We start from the raw sequence: 22897 nt of genomic DNA, 5'->3' as shown, positions 1-22897 counted from the left end.
GGAAGTTGGGAAATGGGCTGCTTCCCGCTTCCGGAGGGCCTCCGGAATTGGTGGGGAAGGCCGTTTTCGCCCTCTAGAAGGCCTCTGAAGCTTGGAGAGAGTGAAAAATGGGCCCACTGAGCCCACTGGGCCATCGCATGTTAAAAGCGGGAGGGAGATGTGCGCACATGTGTGGGGCGCATTGAATTACGGGTGTGGGCACGCATGTGGGTGAACTCCTCGCGCTCCCCCCGCTTTTGGCATTTGACGGCAAAAAGGTTAGCCATTACTGGCCTAGTAGATCAAGGACAATTTCTTAGAGCAGCTCTTTGTTTCCCATGTTGCTCCCAGTTGCAACTTCAGAAATTTCAGAACTGAAATTTGTTGATCGACAATGGCCAGGAGTGTCAAACTTGGGGCCCGTGCCCTGGATCTGTCACACACTGGCCACGCCCATCCCGGTTTAGCAAAGGGGAAAAAAGGGGAAGGGGAAAAAAGTTGTAATACATCACATGACAACATGTCACCATGAGTGTGACACCCCTGGGGTAGGCTAATGTTCAGCCTAGATTATAACCACTTTATTATACTTTGCTTCTTGTCCTTCCTATCCATATGGGGAAGAGAGGCCTCACTGATTGGTTCCTGGCTGGATCAGTCTACTGGTGGTTCCTTCTCTTTTTTGGAACTGTTCTCTTTTCATTAGTCCTTCTGTTTCCTTTGTCTCCCAGGTGTTTGCACGCATGGATGTTTTCAACACCAGTTCCTACATTATTTTCTTTGACATTAACACCTACCATTTCTTTTTTCTATTATGGTACCATCATTGCTCTCATGCCAAGTTCTGTTGTTTCTTCCATTCCTGTAAGACCACAAAAACTTTGAGCAGGGACAAACTAACAATTCAGTCCCATAAAACAAGTAGGAAGAGGAAGGAAATCCTTGTAGAACTGTTGGCAGGAGGTGGGAAAGCAAGAACAACATGTTTCATCCAACCTGGACAGAAAATGAAAGGGTGCCTACCTGATGATATGAACAAAGAATTCAACACAAGCTTCTGGAGCTGAAGATAGCTCACTCACTTAATGGGGCCCTTGGTGGATCAACTGCAAGATTTTTTTTTTAAAAAAAGCAACTCCTGATCAGTAATAATATCCCAGCAGATGAAATGTAGGCATAGAACACCACCAGCTACTGGAGGGAAGATGCTGTGCCAAAACTGAAGATACTACTAGAATAGATGAAAGTACCGGAAACCATCTGCTCTGAAAGGCTTATGAGAGCTTGGGTCATAAAACAGTTTTGAATTGAAGATGAATTAAAGATTGTGTATAGAATGTATTTGCAATGGGCTGGAAATAGGAGGAATTGCTGTCCTTTGTTCCTGCCCTCAGGAAGTGGGGAATGGGCCACCTTGGTAATGTGCTGAGCAGAAAGAGCAGTTCTCCCATAAGTCTTAATAAAATCCTTTGCTACAACAAAGTTAAACTTGATGGTTATCTTGCATGCATTTTGTTTCTGTATTGTGTTTCTTTTTGGAGTCATGCAGTCATTTGTCAAATTAGAAAGTGTGCATGTCTTTATTAAATTTCTATCTTACTGATGAACTGACTGTGGGCAACGTATAATAAAGAGTTAAAAGTGCTAAAAATTAAAATTAGAAAAATTGAATAGAGAAGTTAAAAGTATTTAATTGCATCCGCTTTACAGCAGTGTTTGATCTTTTTTTCTGATGCAAGTTTTGTCATGGATATGTTCTACAAAACTTTCTTGACAATATTGTTGATGATACAATCAGAGAGTGGATCAGTCCAGCTTCTTTTAGCTATTGTACTCTATTTGAGGCTCATCCCTCCATTGTAATCACTGGGCTTTTTCCTCCAAAGCTATTTTGACTTGAACTGCAGAAAAAACTGGATACCTGGTTTTCAAACATGCATCTGTCATTGTAGTATCTGGACAATGCACTATGCTGGCATTATGTAAATGGATCTTGTAAGATTAACCTGGGCGATTTCATATTTGTGTTCGATCTATGTGGGTTCCCTGGTGACTACATATGGAACTTTGCAATATTTCTTGTCTGTACTAACCAGTCTCGTATTTTATCTCTATCATAATATTCAGCAGTCAGAGAAGAAGTCAACAGTGTGGAATCCCTCTCCAGATTTTAAAACATGGAAACACAAGTTTTCCTAATCCTTGTTCAAGTCAATTTATCGCCCTCTTATTATTATCCCTTTTACTTATTTTAGCCTAAACCTATGAGCTATAGTCTAATTTATTTAGGTCGTATCCTCAGCAAATTCTGTTCAGGCCAATCCATTTTCTTCCCGGGGAAACAAAACAGCTGCACCAAATTCCGAACTGAGAAACGCTTCCAATTCCGGACTTAAAACCACGGTTGCTATTCCCGCATCCTCTCGTAATACAGATAAGTAAATAAGAAGCTCTTCTCTCTTGAAGGGAGAAAGAAAGGCGTGCTTTAGGGAGAACGAGAGGAGACTACATTTCCCAGAACGCTTTGCCCAGGAGCTTGCTTTTGGATTGGCCACTGCGGGCAATTCGGGCCGGGAAAGTGGCGTGGATAACGGCCGCTAGCAGGTAGACGGGAGATATTGAAGGGCGCTGTTGGGAAGCCATGGCATCGCTACGGCTCTTAAGGCTGCACCTGTCTGCGGGGAGCTGCCTCCTCTTCCTCCTTTGTTTCCAGTTCGGGGGAAGCCAAAAGAAGAAGGAGGTAGACCCCCTTCACCTGCCCCATCTTTCCTTCTTCCCCGGGAGCACCGATAAGAATGGGCAATTCTGCCCCCCCCCGCCCTTCCCTCCACGCTGCTGGCGCTCCCTTGTTTTATTTTAGTGCATCGCTGCTTTCCTTCTCGTTCCCACTTATGCCGTTCTGATTGCTCGCTTTCCTTCCTCTCTCCGTGCGCGTTCGGTATTTTGACGAGCGTCCTTCTGTTCAGAATTGGTTCGCAGCCATTTCACACGCAGCCCCGATTTTTCCTTTCGGCAACCTCGGAGATGGCCATCTCACGGGCTGCCTTCCGAGTAAATTGTCCCTGGGGACCGTGCATCGGTAGCCATTCTTCTAACTGTAGGTGCAGAAGTGCAGCGTGGTAGAAACAATGGGTCCCTTCAGGCCTGGCCTTCAAGATGTAAATCAGGTGGAGACACAGCCTAGCTGTGAACTAATCCATCCATCCATAAACTGGAGCTCAGGGACTCAGCACGGTTCTGTTTTTATTTTCCAAAACATTACAATAAATCAATAAACAAAGCTTATCTTCTTTGATCGCACACTCTGTTCTGTCATAACTTCCAAAGTAAATAAGATAAATTATTCTGGGGGCCTGGATTCCTCAGGGGAGGACTCTGTTCCCTTGAGCAAGTATTTGGGAATAAGATAAATGAATTTGATATCAAAGATGGTAACTTTTATACAGGAGAAAAGGGGATCCTTTTTCTGGGGAAAAACTCCCTCCCCCCCCTCATATTTTTTTCTTATTGCATTTTGCTGATATTTTGAAACTTTCTGTAATATTTAAATCTATCTGAAGCTGATTTTCTAAAAAATAGAATTTGCTATTGGTTGTTGTGCTTTTACAAGTCTTGATTAAAATTAAGGTATTCCTCTAGCAAAGAGGAAAGGACTAGCTGAAAGGGCAAGGAAATGGAAATGAGACAACCTGAGTGGAGGCAGGACCACATTGATAAAAGGAATATATAATACATCACTAGGATGCCTTAGGCTTTTTTCATTGTGGGTAGAATAAATTACATTTTAGTCATTGTTTTAATATTGGTTATGAATTCTAACCAATTTTCATGTAATGTTTTCATTGTAAGATGTAAATGTAAAGTTCTGAAACTCTGAAAAATAAGTTCATAGGTGTGGGAAAATGGGGAACATCAAACTGGAGATTAAAAAAAAAACTATGAAAGGCAAACTAGAAGCAAAGGAAGGAACACAAAAGTGAAATTTAAGACAGAGAACATTAAAGAGCATATGAAGAGAAGAAGAAACCAGTAGGTATATTCTTTTTTTCCCTGCAAGTACAAGGTCAGTTTTTTTTGGATCAAACAAGTGTTGATCCATTGATTAAGGCAGGAATTGATTGATCAGCTTGTCGCCCACACCTGATATACTTTGGGGTTGAACTAATTATCCTTCCATAAATTAGATCACTATGGACTCAACATGCTATTCTATTTTCTAAATCATTTGAAGATTAAAACATATATAAAAGGTTAACCTCTTTGATCACACTCTGTTCCATCAAAACTTCTGAAGTAAAGAAAATAAATTATTCAATGTCCTGAATTTTTCAGTGTGCGTATGGTGTGTGTGTGTGTGTGTGTGTGTGTGTGTGTGAGAGAGAGAGAGAGAGAGAGAGTCTGTATGTAATAAAGAACTTTTTGAGATATTAGAACTATATATTCATTTGGTTATTTTTAAACAAACTTTATAAACCATGAAATTTGTTCTTGTGTTTGGAAAATACAACCTTCTTCTTTGTTTTAATTCTTAGCTTCCTGCTTTTATTTTTGTTACTAATATATGCTATTTCAGAGATGTGCCATATGTTGGGGAAAACGAAGCAGTCCTAATATTATGAGGTGGATTATTTGGTAGATTCTTTTCTGTGTGGTAAGGAGGAATAGAAAAAATAAAACGTTTATGAAATTGAAGTCAGTAGACCTGAAAAATGTAATAAGATGCATAAATCCTATTTAATACTTTCACTGAACTTAGGTGATATCATTTTAAATAACCAGCAGTCTAGTTACCTGTGACAATGTAGGTATTCTGACACCTACTTCTAGTTTGGTTACAAAGAATAGGAGAAACAGCAATGAAACTCTTTCTTCTGTTGTTAGGCATTTTCTAAATAGCAAAATATTTGTATATTGAAGCTGTGATAGCTCCAGTATTATCTCTTGAAGAGTTACAATACCTTAGAGACGGTAAGTCCACAACATATACATCTTTCTAGACTCTGGCTGACCAGGTGGAAGCCATGACAATATGGGTTTTTGTTTAGCTCCAGTTAATGTTCTAGCTGTTTTTGCATTACCGATTTTTAGGAATGAATTATGCTATGAATCACTGCATATGTTTTGATTTGGGTAGGTACAAATCTAGGAAATGAATAATAACAAAGTTATGTTATTATATCAATGCTGATAAACCAAATTGTGTTTGAAGGAAACAAATCGGTAGTAAGAGAAGGTAGCAGACAGATCATATGAACACATTTCATTTTAGTGGACAGAAAAGAATTTTTTCTGTCCTCCTTTACAATCCAGATACTAAACACTGAATCCACTTCTGAGCTCCCTAAGTCCAATGGTGGTATCTTAAAACCCCTGATTTCCTGCCTTAATTACAGATTTCAAGTGCGAGATTGTGACTATAGAGCATATGAGGTGAAAAAAATAGCATCTCATTTTTTGTTACTGGACCTAGAAATGTATTTGAAAATCTACCATTGCTCCCTCTTTGGCCATTAGTTACGGAGACTTGATTGGCCTTCAAAAGCTTTGGAACTTTTCCTGGTTTTGCAGGTGGTTGGGCCAGTTTAATTCCTTAGGGATCATGGGGCAAACTGCATCTGCTTCTGGATTCTGTCATGCCAAATTCTATATTTTGATGTGTTGATCTAACCTCCTTTAGTGTCAGGGTCAGTGCTTGTTTGCAAATTGCAATTGCAATTTCTCATTGCAAGAGGGGACATTGCATTACAAGAAAACAAGCCCGAATATCTTTTCTGAAAACTTTGTGTTTGTTTCTTTCATGTCAAGGCATAGGGTAGTTCTGACATTCCATTCTTTGGACTGAAATGCATTAAATGGAAGATGAAATAGCAAAGACTGATGAGCTCCAGGTGAGATAATAATAGCTGCCATTCTTTGTCATGAACTTTGACACAACTGTTCTTAATGGAACATTTGTAATAATAATCTGATTGTTGGAATGTTTTGGCATAATTCTTTTTATAGGTGACAGCAGAATTGGAGTGATGGAGATAATATTTGGTTCTTTGTGACAATTGTTATTAAACAGTTTTCTTGAAAAAGCCTATACAGTCAACAGAATATGGTCAAAGAGATACTATGAAAAGTTAGGTGTGGCTGATAAACTGAAATGTCTCATTATCATTTATCAAGCATGTACATTTTGCTTTGAATAATATCTGTGAGTTCCAGATATTAGTAAGAAAGAAGTTGTGGATCCTACAACTGCACAATAAAGGTTAGTATGTCTTAAACATCAGTGGTATAAGATACATTCCTATAAATCCTTTTTGAGTATTATATTTTATTTAATCATATTTTAGATCAATATTGTGCATTTCTTCCAAGTGCTAAAAGTAGCATATATAAATAACATTGCCTCCTGCCTTTATTATTATAAAGATAATCTATTCAGTAGATTTTGCTGAGTTTGCATAGTTTGGGGTATACGTGAACTTGGCTTTCCCTGGTCTTACCAGTTAAAACTCCACTATCTTTAAATCAGCATTTCTCAATCTTCGGAACTTTTAAGATGTGTGAACTTTTAACTCCCAGACTTCTCCAATCAGTTTGTTTAAAATTGCCACTGGCAACCGAATGAAGTAAGCCAACAATTCCCAGACTATTTATTGGAATATATTTTAAGTCTGAAATGTACCTACAAACTGCAAGCCGCCATATTGGATGCATTTATTGCTCTGTAATCCTGGGAGAAGAGAAACTTTGTGCATTCATGCCAGATTGATAATATACTGAAAGAGGAAGAAAGAAAACATCGGTTGCACCAACTCCAGCAATTTGATATATTTCAGGGGAATGTCTAAAGCATTGCCACTATATAGGAAGGGATAAATAGAGGGAAGGGATAAAATTTCAAGAGGATTAGTGTGCATTCCATAATGAGACACATAGTTTTTATTTCTGAAGGAGGGATCGGAAATTTTCTTTTTAAAAAATTCTGCAGAAAGTACTAATCTAGAAAAAAAGCTCTGCATTTCAGATACCAGCAAACCCAGTTTTAAAATTTTGCAGTGAGAAACTATCTTCCTCCATCTTGTCTGCATCAGTTCTGCTGATATTTGTTTGGTTCTCCCTCCCCATTTGTTTATTTATATTACGGAATAAGGAAAATACTGCTATCCCCTATCTAGTTCATGGAACCCATTTCATGCTGTGCAAAGTATGGTAACTCTAAAACTCTTGGTCATCGGTTTTATTTTAAAATGATAAGAGTGAAGCAATCTATTAAATACATCAAAAACAATGTTACCCTCGATGTAGTATATGTGAATACGAAAACTATGCTTGCTTATATTTTATGCTTTTTAAAATGAAAGTCATGTATAAAGCCATGAAAGACCTTTTTAAATAGTAATTTTATTAAAAATTAAAACTCAAATGATAAACTAATACAAACTAAACAAAAATAAAAAATAAAAAGTGCAGAAAAGAAAATAGAAAAGAAATGAAAGAAAAAGAAAACTATATACATAAGTATATGTGGGTATATATATAATATATATTTCCCACATATACTTATATTATCATAAGAATAAACAATTTTAATAACTTATCATCTCTTAAAATACAACGATCTTTTCTTCCCATATTCCATCTCCCATCTATAACCAAATCTTTAAAAACTTTATCATTTCAGACCTGATTAGTAAAAGTTTATTTAGTTTACCAGCTTAACAACATACCTGTTTTAACCTTGATTCAGTGAACCAACTCCGTATTCTTTCCTTCTATTTTTATCAGTCTTGATATTTAGTACCTTCAAATAATATCCCAAAACTTGATTTCTTCTCATTTTTTCTTTGTCCCTTCTCACAAAATTCTTCAAAGTTTTAAGAAGCTTTTTTGGAAAGGAAGATTATCCAGGTTGATTTGTTGATTTGTTATTTGTAATTCCCTTTTAATTATTAAGACATCATTCAGTTTATGGCGGGTTTAAAACTTTGGGAGATGAGGAAGTGGCCTCTTGCTCAAATCATGATTGACACCTACAAAAGGGTTTTCGGTTCACATATCTTCTCTCCTAATCACTTTCAGAAATCGCTTGTTATTTGTGTTTCAGCTAGTAGGAACCTTTGGATCAACAAATTTTATAGCATTGGGTGGGTTTCCTCAATCTTTAGTGAAATAGATTTTAAATCTAATTTTTCTGGAATAAACTACAAAAGGGTAATTAAAACCCTTTAATTACAATCAAATTTTACAATCAAATTTTACAAATTTTACATCAAATTAAAATCAAATTTTAATTTGATTTTAAAAAGTTACATATAGACTAAGTTTCCAGATGTATTTGAAATAAGATTTTGGAATTAATTATAAGAATCTTTCCATGGGAAAATACTTTTGTTTTGAATTCTGTAACAAAAGCCTGAAAGAATGGGATTTGTAGGTTGTACACTTCAGGGAACTAGAAGTAACTAAAAATTATTGTTAAATAACATGAACGCTTACATTTGACATACAAATAGAATGGAGCAAAATATTTTAACATTCAGTATATTGAAGGATATTTTTGAACAATGTTCCCAGACATTAATTTAAAATGTCTGTACTTTCTCTGTACTTTCTCTGTAAAGAGACTGTGTTTAAAAGATGAGGAACAAGTTTTAGTGGACTTGAGACTGATCTGAAAATGGATTTAAAATTAATTTATAAGATTTAACGAGTAATGTGGAAGAGACAGAACATATAAAAGACATTGAACCTACAGAAGACTGAGATTAATGGTTTAGTGTAGTAAAACAAGGGAAAGGATTTTTTTACTTCTTAACCACACATTTAAACCCTTGTTTGTGCTACTTTTTATCTTAGTAGCTAAAGAAATTGGTAAATATAATCTGGCTGATATTTGTTCACCTTTCTTTTTGTTGCTAACTTATTTCGTATACAATATTGCATTTAAATATACCCAGGGCTCACATGAAAGAGAAAGGCATTTTAATGAACATTATTAAAAATGTTAAATAAAACCCATGTGGGGTGTCTGTACATGTTTTTATATTATTATAGCACATAATATATGGGGGGAGGCATGACTCAGTGGTTAAAGATGCTAAACGTAGCTGGAAAGCTGACAGCTAGGGTTCAAGATCCGAGTGCTGCATGACAGGGTGAGCTCCCATTACATGCTCCTGCCTATTTAGCAGTTAAAAAGCATGCAAATGCAAGTAGGTAAATAATTACCACTTTGATGGGAAGGTAACAGTGTTCCGTGCATCTTTGTCATTTAGTCATGCTGGCCACATGACCACAGAAGGGTCTTTGGACAACGCCGGCTCCCTCAACTAAGAAAGTCAGACACGAAAAAAGGGTGGATAGAGCATTTAAGAGTCATATACTGAGAAATGCTTTATTGCGTGTCTGGAAGAAATATCAATATAAGTTAAATGAAAAAATACCTATATGGACAGCACCCAGGCACGCAATAGAGCAGTGGTCCCCAACCCCCGGTCCGCGGACCGGTGCCGGGCCGTGGAGTACCTGGCACCGGGCCGCGTAGCGGCCAGGGGACAGGAACGCTGCAGCGCAAAGGCTCCTGGGCCGTGCGCAATGGGATTGCGCAAAGGCTCCTGGGCCGTGCGCAATGGGCCTGCGCAAAGGCTCCTGGGCCGTGCGCAATGGGCCTGCGCAAAGGCTCCTGGGCCGTGCGCAATGGGCCTGCGCAAAGGCTCCTGGGCCGTGCGCAATGGGCCTGCGCAAAGGCTCCTGGGCCGTGCGCAATGGGCCTGCGCAAAGGCTCCTGGGCCGTGCGCAATGGGCCTGCGCAAAGGCTCCTGGGCCGTGCGCAATGGGCCTGCGCAAAGGCTCCTGGGCCGTGCGCAATGGGCCTGCGCAAAGGCTCCTGGGCCGTGGCCCCACCCCTGCGCGCGCTCAGCGGGCCGCGGCGATAAAAAGGTTGGGGACCACTGCAATAGAGAATACGAGTATAGAAAGTAGACAGGATGTAATTACGTATAAAGATATTCTTATTATGGAGGGAGGTATATTAAAATTAAAATCTGTGAATGTGTTGAAAGAGGAGAAAATAATTCAAACATAGTTTCAATATGTACAATTACAAGCCAGATGGAGAAAAGACCAGAAAACTGGTGTTATACAAAGTGATGAAAATTTAATTAAACAAATTAGAGACCAAAGCCCAATGCATATAAAAAAATTGTATAATATATTGATAGAGATGGACTCGGAAACAGAGCTAGTTAAGGACTGTATGATAAAATGGGCGCAGAATTTTGAACAGCCAATAATGATGGAAACGTGGGAGAAAATATGGGTAATAAATGTGAAATTTACTAAAGCGCAAAATTTAAGGGAGAACTTTTATAAAATGTTTTATAGATGGCATCTAGATCCAAAAAAGTTATCTCGTATGTATCCGAATGTACAACCAAAATGTTGGAGATGTAATTGTGTGGATGCTACTTATTTTCACATTTGGTGGACATGTAAAAAGGTTAAAGCGTTTTGGATTAAAATCTGGTGGATTTTACAAAATATTCTTAAAAAGAGGTTGAAATTTACACCACAGCTGTTTCTTTTGGGTATAGTTACGGATTGTACAGTTATAGAGACCAAATTGATTTTGAATTTAATAACTGCAGCAAGACTGTTGGTGGCACAATATTGGAAGAAGCAAGATTTACCTACAATCCAAGAGTGGACAATGAAAGTTATAAATCTAGCGGAAATATGTAAACTTTTTGTAAATCTTTTCAATAAAAAAAAATAATAATAATAAAAAAGAAAGTCAGACACGACTGGACAGGGAAACTATTGCCTTTATATAATATATTCTTTTATTCTGGATTCTTAAAGATGAAGGTAATGTATATGACACTCCCTTTTCCATGTGTACAATAACAACCATGTGTTGATTTTACTAAAATAATTCTGCAACCTTCCATGGCTGGGGGTGAGTTTAAAACTGAGTAGCAGTTGTCTTAGTCTAGCAATTCTACTTGTATATCCTTGCATACAACTATATTTCTAGCAGTTTCAGAAATGATTTCTTTTAGAAGAGGATGAATGTATCTCCTTTTGCTTTTTCCATTGGTATTCTGGCAATCAAGGATATAAAGCATCATATACATATAATCTAATTTTCTGCCAATATGATGCTCTGTACCCTTGACTGCGATGCCAAGTGAAATTTTTTACCATGTGAAAATTCTTTGGAAAAAAATAATCCTACTGTCCTTTTAGGTATAAAGCAGTGGTGAAATCCTACGGATTCATACCAGTTTGGGCGAACTGGTAGTGATAAAAAAAATAAAAAAAGTGGTAAAAAAAATAACTTTATATTATAAAGTACTATCTAGTATGCATAGTAGCAGCAGAGGTCAATGTAAATATTTAGCAGATGACATATACATTTTGAGGATTCCATTAACAACCCAGATCCCATGTTTGGGGAAAATAGTGGTGATGTTCAAACTTTATGCAATGCCAGCATAGTATTTGGGAGCCAAGAGGGTAGATTCCTCTGGGGAAGGTGCTATTATAGAAAAGGCCCACTTCCTAATCCTCCCAGATGACATTTCTGCTAGGACATTCTGCTGGATCTGAAGAGAGGAAGTCCCATTAATAATAGAGTCCCTTGTTCACAGTTTTAATATAAATACTGTGCCTAAATAAAAGAATAAAATCTTTATAAATACTATAGGATAAAAGTATGTATCAACTTAACTCTGCAGCAATTTTATTATATTTATTATGTTCTTAGTACCAGATCTCACTTAATATGAAGTCTAAATTTAAACTGTATAGCCACCCCTTTCTCTCAAAATGTTATTTGGCTACTATCCAGCATAAAATTAAGCATATTTAAGATGATGGAAGTATGCTTAACTTTGTATTGTAGCTATGTTTCTATAGTTACATATTATTTTTCAATAGGCCTCTGATCAATATAAAATTGCAATGCAGTTGGAATCAGTATGAATTGCTTTGTGTCAAACATGCTGAAAACTTCTGAAACCAATGAAATTTGGCTTAATTGTCTATAAATGTTCAAGCAATAATTAAGTTCCAATTTTCAGGAAAACTATTTACTTTTTCTTTTCATTATAGAAGGATGGTAATTCTATGCTAGCCAAATATCAGGATAAGTCTCATAACATTTTTTCAAAGTAATACATAAAATATAATATTTGTGAACTGCAATTCATTTTATTATATGCATGGAATAGCTAAACATATATAAGATTTTTAATTGGCATGCTTGGGGAGAGGGGGTAATTGGGGAAATACACTATCAATATCAGTAGACAATTGCAGTATGTTAAAATTCCATTGTGTTTGTTAAGGCTTTCTGAGATAGTTTGAAACTCTTTGATATGTGATTTCCAATTTGACTCTACTATGCTGGTGTAGTTAGATTATTCTGAAATAGTTACCATTTAAATAGATCTGTATTTAAATGCCCTAAAGTACTCTGCTATTACTGTTTGAAGTCCTGAGACACAAATTTGTGTCTATTTCTATTCCTCTGGTTTCTTTATCTAATATAAAATCCAGAGCAGTATTGCTGGCAAATGATGCCATATATCACATTAGATTGAGGAAGAGCATGTGAAGGCATCACTAACTTTGGGTATAAGGTTGTTTGGGCCAATGATTGTGATATTGGTATAAATGTTGGGGCAAATCTGGATTTATTGCAAGATATGGGTTCCCATGTTGGCATAATTGTTCTGTTGTTTCATGTTTTTGTGACAATCTGCTTTGGGTTGAGTGGTTGTTTTATGTAAGTATGGGACTATAGCCAATACCTGAGAAAGTGTGATGTCATTGTCCAGTATGGCTTTTTAATGGTGTATTTTGATGCCTTGAGCTATAAACTGACAATCAAGTGGTGTTTTGTTATTCTGTTTTTGTGCTCTGTCTTTGTGTCCTAGAAATTTATCTGGCTCTGTTGATTTGTGTGTTGATCTTGTTGAGTGGATCATTCAGTCTCTTGAATGTCAGATTTAATTCTGTTAGGTAAACATCTCTGCAAACTGGGTGAGAACAACTTGGTTGTATTGTGGAGCCTGGCAATAAATGTTAAATTCGGTGATGTGTTCTGGATGGAAATTGGAAGCATGGAGGTATGCATGAAAATCTGTTATTTTGCTCCATAACATGGTGTTTATACGTTTATTGTGTAATTTTACTGTAACATCAAACTTGTTCTGTATACAGGTTGAAGCTGAGGTTGATGGTGGAATGGAAGTTATTGGTTAACTAGTTTGGTTATCTTTTCTTGGGGCCTTGGACAGTACCTTGTTTTATCCTGCTGAGATTGTTGAAAAGGGAATTTTTTATTTAATTAATCATTGTGGTTTCAGCGTTTTGGTGAAAGCATTCAAAATAAAAATCTAATTCCACTTGGGGACATTTATTTATTTGGTATTCAGTGTGAACTGCAGCGACATATTCTCCCAGTATGTATTGTGTTGATAATGGCTATGTATTTCTTTCTTGTCTTGAAAGTATTCCTTAAATCTGAAGTATTTCAAGGTTAGCTTAGAGTTGCATATTTTATATGGGCTTAGTGGGGCAAAAGGATAAACCTTATGTAAGAATTGACTCTTCTTCACAGTCAGCATCGTGGATCACAGCTGCAGTGTGCAAGTATCTGGTTGAAGTATCGCTGGCTAGCAAATATATATTGGGTTCACACCTAGTGGTAAGCTGTAAAGTGGTTTGCTTGATTTTAAGTTTGCTATTTTGTTTTTTAACATCATAAATATTATGTAAACTTATCTAATTATGGTTTATATAAAAGGTTTCAATAAGGAAAAAAAGGTTAAGCAAGCCTGAAAATTACAAAACCAAGAACAGGTGCAAACAAGTGAATTCATTCTAAAGAAAAGAACAGGTAATCCAGGAAAGAAATGAAGAAGAAAAGAAATATTAGAATGTGAAAATGAAATATTTTTTTAAAAAAAAACATAGTTATTTTTGAATCAACAACTGTTACAGCAGCTTTCTATTTTTTTCCAGTAAACCTTATCCCTAGTTCTTGGATCTGTTTTTGAAATTGCCCCAATTGTTAATTTCTGCCGGTGTAATAAAATCTAGATGTTTATTCTACAAATTTCAGTTAAGCAAGCTATGGCTTAATGCAATGAGTGAATTTTGGATGTGGACCTGAGACTTAGAATTGCTTTTTTTTTTTTAAAAGAAAGGATGGTTGCTATCATTGATAGATGGATAGTCTTATTAGGCAATTCTATAAAGGATATTTTAGATGCCTTGTGGCGATTAACTCCCATAATCATCTCTCTTCATAATTTGTTGGTTAGTTTGGCGGTCAATTGCCCCTTTATGGTTTTAGCTTTATTACTGTTTTGTCTCCCATAGGCTACCTAGGAGCTATGCTTTGTTTTTCTTTCTGTTTTAAGTTCAGCCATAAATAAAACCTTTCTTTTTGCTTTTTTCTCCTGCTTCTCCCAAGATAGCTGATGTATCATTTCCACTTATGTTCATGTGTCTTGGGGCAAATAACATCTGCAGCACCTTTGCTTCCATTGGCAAGTATTCCTGATCTCTAAAAAGAAAGTGATGTGGTAATTTTGTTGATGGATCACTGGGGAAATCGATGTAAGAGCAAAGAAGAGATGATATAGCAGACAGTTGATGGAACATGCAAGTTTTAATAAAGAAGAACAGTACTAATAACAGATGTAATGTAGTGACAAAAACTGTGATGTTTAAATCTGGATATTCATCCTACCTCAGTCTTGAATTTCCTATCTTGATCAAAATATTGCTTCAGTTTCTAAAGAATAAAAAAGTAAGGGTTATGTTAGAAATTGTGGTTATGATTTTTAAGGTAATGTTTGGAAGATGTTGAATGATTCAGGAGCAACATACTGTAGATACTGCCTATTGTTCTCATTACTATCAATAACTTACTATTTTTGGATGTGGGCTAATTAGATGATGAACTCCAAATGGAAGATTGAACCTGGATCTCTATATTAGAGCCATTTGGAGGAAAATAAGACTAGGTATTGTTTGTTGTGGCTGTTTGGAGAAAGCTGCTATGTATAGTCCTTGGGGGAAAGAAGATATGAGCAAAATGGAGCAAATCTATATATAAAAGTGAAATACCACTATGCATCATCACAAAATCTCCAGAACCGTAAAGCCGTAAACTTGAAATTTGCCAAATATGTTCCTCTTGGCTTCTAGATGCTCTAAGAAAGGATTTTTCGAAATGACCATCAGGGCATTAGTATTTCCTATAGTATTATTAACATGCTCCGATGCTAAGGAGTTCTACTCCCCCTCCCCACCTGAAAAGAAATCTGTTCCAAATGCAAACCACATGCAGAGGAGAGGAGTTTCAGTTTCATTTTCACAGCAGCAAGCAGGGGATAGGATAGGGGAGGCTTCTATGAGGCAAGCCTGAGGGAGAGAAGGGGGATAGGATAAGATAGGCTTCTGCGGGGCAAGGCTGAAGGAGAGAAGGGGATAGGATAGGGGAGGCTTCTCTGGAGCAAAGCTGAGGGAGAGAAGGGGATAGGATAGGGGAGGCTTCTGCAGGGCAAGGCTGAGGGAGAGAAGGGGATACGATAGGGGAGACTTCTCTGGAGCAAGGCTGAGGGAGAGAAGGGGATAGTATAGGATAGGTTTCTGTGGGCAAGGCTGAGGGAGAGAAGGGGAATAGGATAAGCTTCTGTGGGGCAAGGCTGAGGGAGAGAAGGGGAGAGGAGAGATCGATCATAACTACTCATTAATTTTCAAGCTGTAAGTGTCGATTTATCAAGCCCGATCACATAGTTTCATAGCGGAGCACGGGTATTCAGCTAGTACAGAAATAAAAATCAGCAGGAAGTCTCACCATAGGATCAGAAAGAATAAAAATGTAAGAATCACATCAATCAATCTAATCTTCCTACAGGACACTAAACAGAGAATTGTCTGTACAGCTTTCCAAAAACCCAATAAGAAAGTGCAAGGTGAGGAAAAAGGAATATGGGGTAAATGAAATGAATACTAGAGAAAAGATGAAATTGTGTTATTAATGAAGTAATTTTAAACTATATGGATGTGTGATTAATGTAACAATTGGAATACTTTTAATTAATGAAGGGGATTGTAATAACTGGAATATTCTTAATTACATATTTGGAATTTAACTAAAGAAAAGAAAGCTATTGGATTATGAATTAATTAGATATATTTAATTGGTTTTTATAAATATGTTGACAAGAGAATTTAAGGAAATAATTGGGAATTGGATTATGTTGTATGAATTTAAATTTAGGGGTATTGGATTAAATTGATAATTGATTTTTTATTGAATATTCTTAATTAATGAAATTATGATAAATGGATTATTTTTAAAATAATAGATAAGAATATAAATAATTGATGAAGTAATAGAATGGTAATAATGAATTATTTAAGTCAATATGAAGATATGGCAAAATGTAGGGATGTTTAAGAATTGAAATAAGACTCAGAAACAAGAAGTTTAATATATGACATTGTAGTAGTTGGAATATCTGGGTTAAGATATATACTTAATTGGTTTCTACTAATATGTTGAATTGTATTATTTGGAATAGTTGATAAAAGTATCATTTGTGATTAGAATAAGAGAATTTAAGGAAATAATTGTGTATTGTACTTTGTTGTGTGAATTTAAATTTAGGGGTTCAAATTTTAGGAAGGGAAAAGAAAAATTGAATTATATCAAGATGAGAAGTAAGATGAAGGGTAATATTGGTTTCTTAAAATTAGAGAGAATAATTGCTATGATAAAAATTGAACATATAAAATTGTGTTAAAGATGAACAAAAATCTGTACAAATTTAAGACCGGGCCAATATTCTGCTCAGAAAAGATGTATGTTTGTGTGTTTAAAAAATAAAAAAAATCTTTACCAAAAAAAAAAAGAAAGCGCAAGGTGCAAGGTATTCTAAAGTGTGTGGTCATCACATAGAATAATTTTTTTCTCTTGGTCTGTTGATCTCCTTCAGAAATGGATTCCTAAATATTCTCTCCTGGAAGCATGCATGGAATGAATGGAGTCACTTTGGATGATTCCGTTCCCATTAAATTGAATGTCTATGGAGAATCTCAATTATCCAAAAAGGTGCTTTTCCAAAAGGCAAGTGGATTTTTTTTCTTTTTTCCTTGAAAATATTTCTCTTCTCATCCAAGAATAGCAATAGTAATAGCACTTAGACTTATATACTGCTTCCCAGTGCTTTACAGCCCTCTCTAAGTGCTTTACAGAGTCAGCATATTGCCCCCAGCAATCTGGTTCCTCATTTTACCGACCTTGGAAGGATAGAAGTCTGAGTCAATCTTGAGCCTGGTGAGACTTGAACTGCAAAATTGCAGGCAGCTGTTAGTCAGCAGAAGTAGTCTGCAGTACTGCATTTTAACCACTGTACCACTTCGGCCAAGAAATTTAGAACTGAAGAAGCATCCTGAACCAGAAGCAAAATGTTTTCAAGGAAAAAAATCAAGTAGGAGCCTTGATAGCTCAACAGACAAAAGCACTGTAATTTAACACCAGCTGTCTGCAATTAAAGTAAGATCGAATCTCGCCAGGCTCAAGGTTGACTCAGCCTTCCATCCTTTCTAAGGTAGGTAAATTGAGGACCCAGTTTATGGGGGCAATAAGCTGACTTTGTATAAATATACAAAAGTATGAAGGCTATTGCTTAACGCATTGTAAGCCGCCCTGAGTCTCCGGAGAAGGGTGGCATATAAATCAAATTAAAAAAAAAAAAAAGTAAGTCCACCTGCCTTTTGAAAAAGCACCTTGGTGCACATTGAATTGAACATTTTTCAAAATATATATTTATGTTCTTTCAGGGAAAACAAGGGCTAAAATCAGGTGAAATGCTCCCGGTTTGGACCGGTAGCGATGGAGGCGGGTGGTTCGGAGAACTGGTAGCAAAAATCCCTCCCCACCCCGATGCCCAGCTGAGCCGCGCAATCATCAGAGACTTTTTATTTTATTTTTAAAAGCATTTTTTTCTACAACCTCTTAGGCCGAAAAAATGCTTTTAAAAGTAAAAAAAAAGCCTCTGCCGATCATGCAAGTCAGCTGGGATTCTCAGAGGCTTAAAAAAAAAAAAAAGAAAAGCCTCTGCCGATCAGGCAAGTTAGCTGGGATCGTCAGTGGCTTTTAAAAGCATTTTTTAACATCCTCTTAGGCTGAAGAGGATGTAGAAAAAATGGTTTTAAAAGTAAAAAAAAAAAAGTTGGCCACGCCCACTCAGTCATATTACCCCACCACCACCAAGCCACGCCCACAGAACCTGTAGTAACAAATTTTATATTTCACCACTAGCTAAAATACAATAATTTATGTAAACTTTTGCCAACTAGAGGATAGTTTCTGTTTTGGGTGGTTCTAAAATGCCTGTTTTAGAACTATGTCTTGGAAAATTTCAGGAACAAACTTTTTTGTATCATTTGCAATAAATTAAATGCAGCGCCTAGAGCAATTCAAGATCCCTTCTGTAATTAGATTGTCTTAAACTTTTGTTCCCATCCCAGATGTCTTTTGTTGGCAGCCCAGCTTCCAACAGTTCAGCAAGTTAATTGATCTTTTCTACTGAACTGTGCTGCAAGTACTTATCCAACACTTCCTGAATAACCCCATGGAAAATCCAGATTGTTTTATCTACTATTATGGTTGCAATAAGCAAGTATTGTTAAATTGAACTGGATTTTTCTGTCATAAGAAAGCTATGTGTGTGTTGCTTGTAAGCCAACTTTAAAAATGGTTTGTTGTTTTCAACTTACTAATGCAAAGCATCCTAGTGCCTATCAGAGTTGTTGTATTGCTACCATCAGTTCCAGCCAAACAGAAGGTAATGGGAATTGTAGTGCATCAAATCAGAAAGGTGCCAGAAGGCCGATGCAGTTTGAAACGGGAGTTTTTTATAGTATGGCGCTATCTAAATGGAAGGCAGCTACAGATTCCAGTTCTTATGTATATCAGCCTCAAGCTCTTTGTCTCCAAAGCATTTCAGCCTGGATTAGAGTTTTTCTTCATCTTTGGCATTACAATAGTTTCTACAGCTTCCACTTGAGCAGCACCTAGATAGCCTTGAAGGAGAAATTCAAGGGCGGCTACATAAAATCTGAGGAGAGAGTAAGAAGAAAACTCGGAAACTTATCCTGCCTTGATTTTCTGTGATATAAGGTGGGGGGAATTTCTGTTGTGCTTTTAGGATTATGCTGTTATACCTTTTAGCAATAAAATATCTTGAATATTTGTCTTGAGTTATTGGGCTGCCTGACACCTTCTGAAAAAATTTCATACTGTCTTCTTTCTTTTTGATTTTTACTATTTCACAGGTGAAATTTCATAACAAAACAAAACAATTATGAAAAGTTTGATAGATCTTTTTAAAAATCAGGTGGAATTAACAAAGCTGCCATAAACAGCTATGAGCTTCTGTCCTTCCTGTAATGATATTTTCTAATCTGTATTTCATCATTATTAGTCTCATTTAGGCTAGGAGAAGAGAAATCCTAGGAAGATTTCCCTTGCTAAAAAAAAGTTTGACATGCAAACTAGTTTTAAAAAATGGAATTGTGAGTCCAACCTTCAATGGGTCTCATTCTTTAGAAGCAGTCAAGCAGCCCTGGAGCCCAAGACATATGGCCAAGGAGAGCAACAAGTTATGATTGGAGAAGAGGGGGCATTCCCACCAGAATGCACAGGAGCTTATTGGAGCACAGAAAACAGAATATAAATGCACTGTTTCTTTAAAAAAAATTACAATTGTAAACCAAGGTAGGAATCAAATATAGAGAAACCCGAGATTATGGAGAAGAAAAGATAGTGAATAATTACATACAGTAAAGGTCAAGTAAGGGGGGAAAATAATGGCTGATAGGACTATAAGGGAGCTGTGACATCACCTGCCTTTATCGTAAGGTTATAGTAACAGAATTTTGGTGGTCTGAAAGCATGTCTCACCTCCCTTCCTTTATGTCCAAGAGCCCATCCTTTCTGAGATGCTTTCCCCAGCCCATTCTCTGTAAGATGAGATTCCTTTTGCCTTTCTGTGGTCTAGCCTGTGACTCTTCCTCCTGTCCCCAAGTTTATTTCACAGCCCATTTTACAATTTGATTTAGGGACATACCTGCACTTTCTTTTTGATTCAAACATTTACTGACGTTCCCAAAATGGATTTTTTTTTTATTTAACTCAGGGTCCATGAACATCTTTCTGGATTTCCTATGCTCTCATTGATTCTTTGCTCCATTTTTCCATTTATGAAATGCCTTGTCCTCATTTCCTAAATATTATGTCTGCTTCTTGTATCAATTTCTTATTTGTGATTAGCTGTCAGCTGTTTCTTTTACTGTTTGGTACCAACCTAGATGCAAATTATGAAAAGGCATGAAAATAGGTCAAATGGGGGGGGGGATCCTTATTCTGCTGAAGCAAAACAACACTTTGTGTTTTTGACATAGTTCTTATGGTTAAGTGGAGCTTCAAAGCATAAGGCACCCTAATTTTTATACTGAAAAATTGAAAGAGTTTATAGTGGGATTTTATTGTGAAATTGCCCTTCTAGTAGAAATAGGAATGGGATTGAAATAAGTAAAACTGTAAGCAGTGACACTTAGAAAGTGTACATGCATTTTGGACCAACTGCTGTTTGGAAATATGAAAAGGCTGAAAAAATAAATACAGATAGGAAAAACTCCCCTTATCCTCTTTAGGTGGCTAGCTTTCTAGCTTAATGTATTCGCTCACCACTGCCTGACTGGTTTAAATGTTACAAATCCTGGGGACTTGTTTTGAAGTTACCCAGCATTCAATTTCATTTCATATACAGTGCATGTGGTTGTCATAAACAGTAGCATTTCAACTAGACAACTCGTTGGGTTGTTTACTTGAACTACTAGAATATCCAATGAATTTTATCCAGTCCTATTGATAAGATCCTCAACATTCCTCCTAAAATCCATTACTCAACTCTGGGATTCTGTTTTCTTATCTTTGAAAGAAGGGCAGAATAGAGGCATCATAAAATACAGGTAGTCCTTGGCTTACAACTACAATTGAACCCAAATTTTTCTTGCTAGTGAAACATTTGTTAAGTGAGTTTGCTCCATTTTACCACCTTTCTTGCTACAGTAGTTAAGTGAACCACTGTAGTTGTTAAATTAATCAAACTGTTGTTAAGTGAATCTGGTTTCCCCATTGATTTTGCTTTTAAAGAAGGTCATAAAAGGGGATCACATGATCCCCGGGACACTACAACCATCATAAATATGAGTCAGTTGCCAAGCATCTGAATTTTGATCACACGACCATGGAGGATGCAGCAATGGTCATAATCATGAAAACTTTTCAATGCCATTGTAACTTTGAATGGCCACTAAACGAGCTGTTCTAAATCAAGGACTACCAGTAATGGAAGAGCTGAATTCTGAATTACCTGAAAAATATTTAAATATTTCATGTGCCTCCCACCCACAGACTGGGTGTCTGTGTTGCAAAGACTTTCCAATCAAAACTTGAAGAATACATGATCAAACTATTCCATTTTAGGCCAGAAATATTGAAAGACTGATCTTCCACAAACATATAACATTGTTCAGTTGTGACTGACAGGTAATATTCCAAACAAAGGACTTAAGCTTTAACGGCTTCTCTTATTGCAGACTTCTCGTGGTGCTCCATAACAGTCTAAGTTTGGCACCCTGAAGCATTTTCCTCTATGGGGTGCGTTATTCAAAATTCATTTCAGTGAGCCATCCAATTTTTTAGTTTTCAAACTTGCCTAGGATTATTTGCAAGGAAGAAAGGAGGATCAATTAAGTGTCTAAGAGAAAAATGTGACCACCCACTGTTTAATGTAATTGGAGTGTTTCTTCCTCCCTTTGGCCACCTATAAAGAGGTTCATGAGCACACATCTAAACAATGGGTGGGAACAGCATTGCTTTGTACTGTTGTTACAAAAGCCTTAAGAAAAACCCTGCTGAAACAGATAAACAACTGTCCCATCCAGCACTCACGGTCATGCAGTGACCAGCTGGTGCATTTAGAAAGGCTATAAACATGGGCAGAAGGTTGACAGCCTTCCTTCATTATTGTTCTCTATCAGCAAATATTTTAGGCATGGCACCGTATTTTGGAGGAGGAAATAGCCATCAACCCTAATAGCCATTGTTTTCTCCCTTTCAATAGCTATCTAATTTAGTGACTCTCCCCATATTCAGGTCTTGATAAAGTGTTTTCAGCGGTGCCTGTGATATAGTAAAACATACTGGACTGAATGAAAATGTGACTTTGTCATAGTGGAATGTGCTTCCAGTTGTGAAGTAGGTTGTTCAGTTTCTATCCTTTTCTCATTTACTGGAACCTTGTTTTGCCTTACCATGTTTTGATCAAAACATAATTTCCAGTGCTTAGAAGCAGCTTTTCTTTATATGCAGTGCTTCCAAGCACAGAAAAGCAAATGTTTTCATCAGCACATTTGGATTTTGAAAGTGAATTATGGGCACAATCACAAAATGGCTGGTTTGGGCAAATACATACCTGTCATCCGGTCTGTGGACTGCGAGTTTGACACCTGATATAGAGGCTTCTGGAGACTTTGGACAATCCTAAAGAATGTAAGCTTATAACTTTTGGTTCAGTTGGATTTTATTTCATGTTCAAAACGTAGAGTTTGACTTTCTCTCATATCAAATCTGCATGGAGAGCTAAAACATTTGGCTAAAAGGAACTTAATACAGGGTTCTTTCATGCAGAGCACATGCTTGCTCTGCTGATGGAGAATAAATTATAACTTTGTTAGCTGAAACAGCATTTTTTAGCAATTAAAGTGCTATATGATGTTTTTTTCATCCCTTTGAAATTAAATGAGCAACTTTCATATGCAAAATTGT

At 36.7% G+C, this 22897-nt stretch overlaps 1 protein-coding gene across 1 annotated transcript in view; it reads left to right on the top strand.

Annotated features, from left to right (window-relative positions):
* The first annotated feature begins 2605 nt into the window (after positions 1–2605).
* The window catches only part of TUSC3 (tumor suppressor candidate 3), a 143106-nt gene continuing 122814 nt past the window's right edge, over positions 2606–22897 (top strand). The window contains exon 1 of the mRNA XM_070948257.1: positions 2606–2719. Coding sequence (XP_070804358.1) covers positions 2621–2719 — 99 coding nt within the window. The 5' untranslated portion in view covers positions 2606–2620. The remainder of the gene's footprint in view (positions 2720–22897) is intronic.

The sequence above is a fragment of the Pituophis catenifer genome, unplaced genomic scaffold (assembly GCF_029215685.1).
Source record: "Pituophis catenifer annectens isolate HBS135680 unplaced genomic scaffold, rPitCat1.0.hap2 SCAF_8, whole genome shotgun sequence".
Lineage (NCBI taxonomy): Eukaryota > Metazoa > Chordata > Lepidosauria > Squamata > Colubridae > Pituophis > Pituophis catenifer.
The sequence above is the reverse complement of the archived record's forward strand: the minus strand, read 5'-3'. Positions and strand labels throughout refer to the sequence as shown.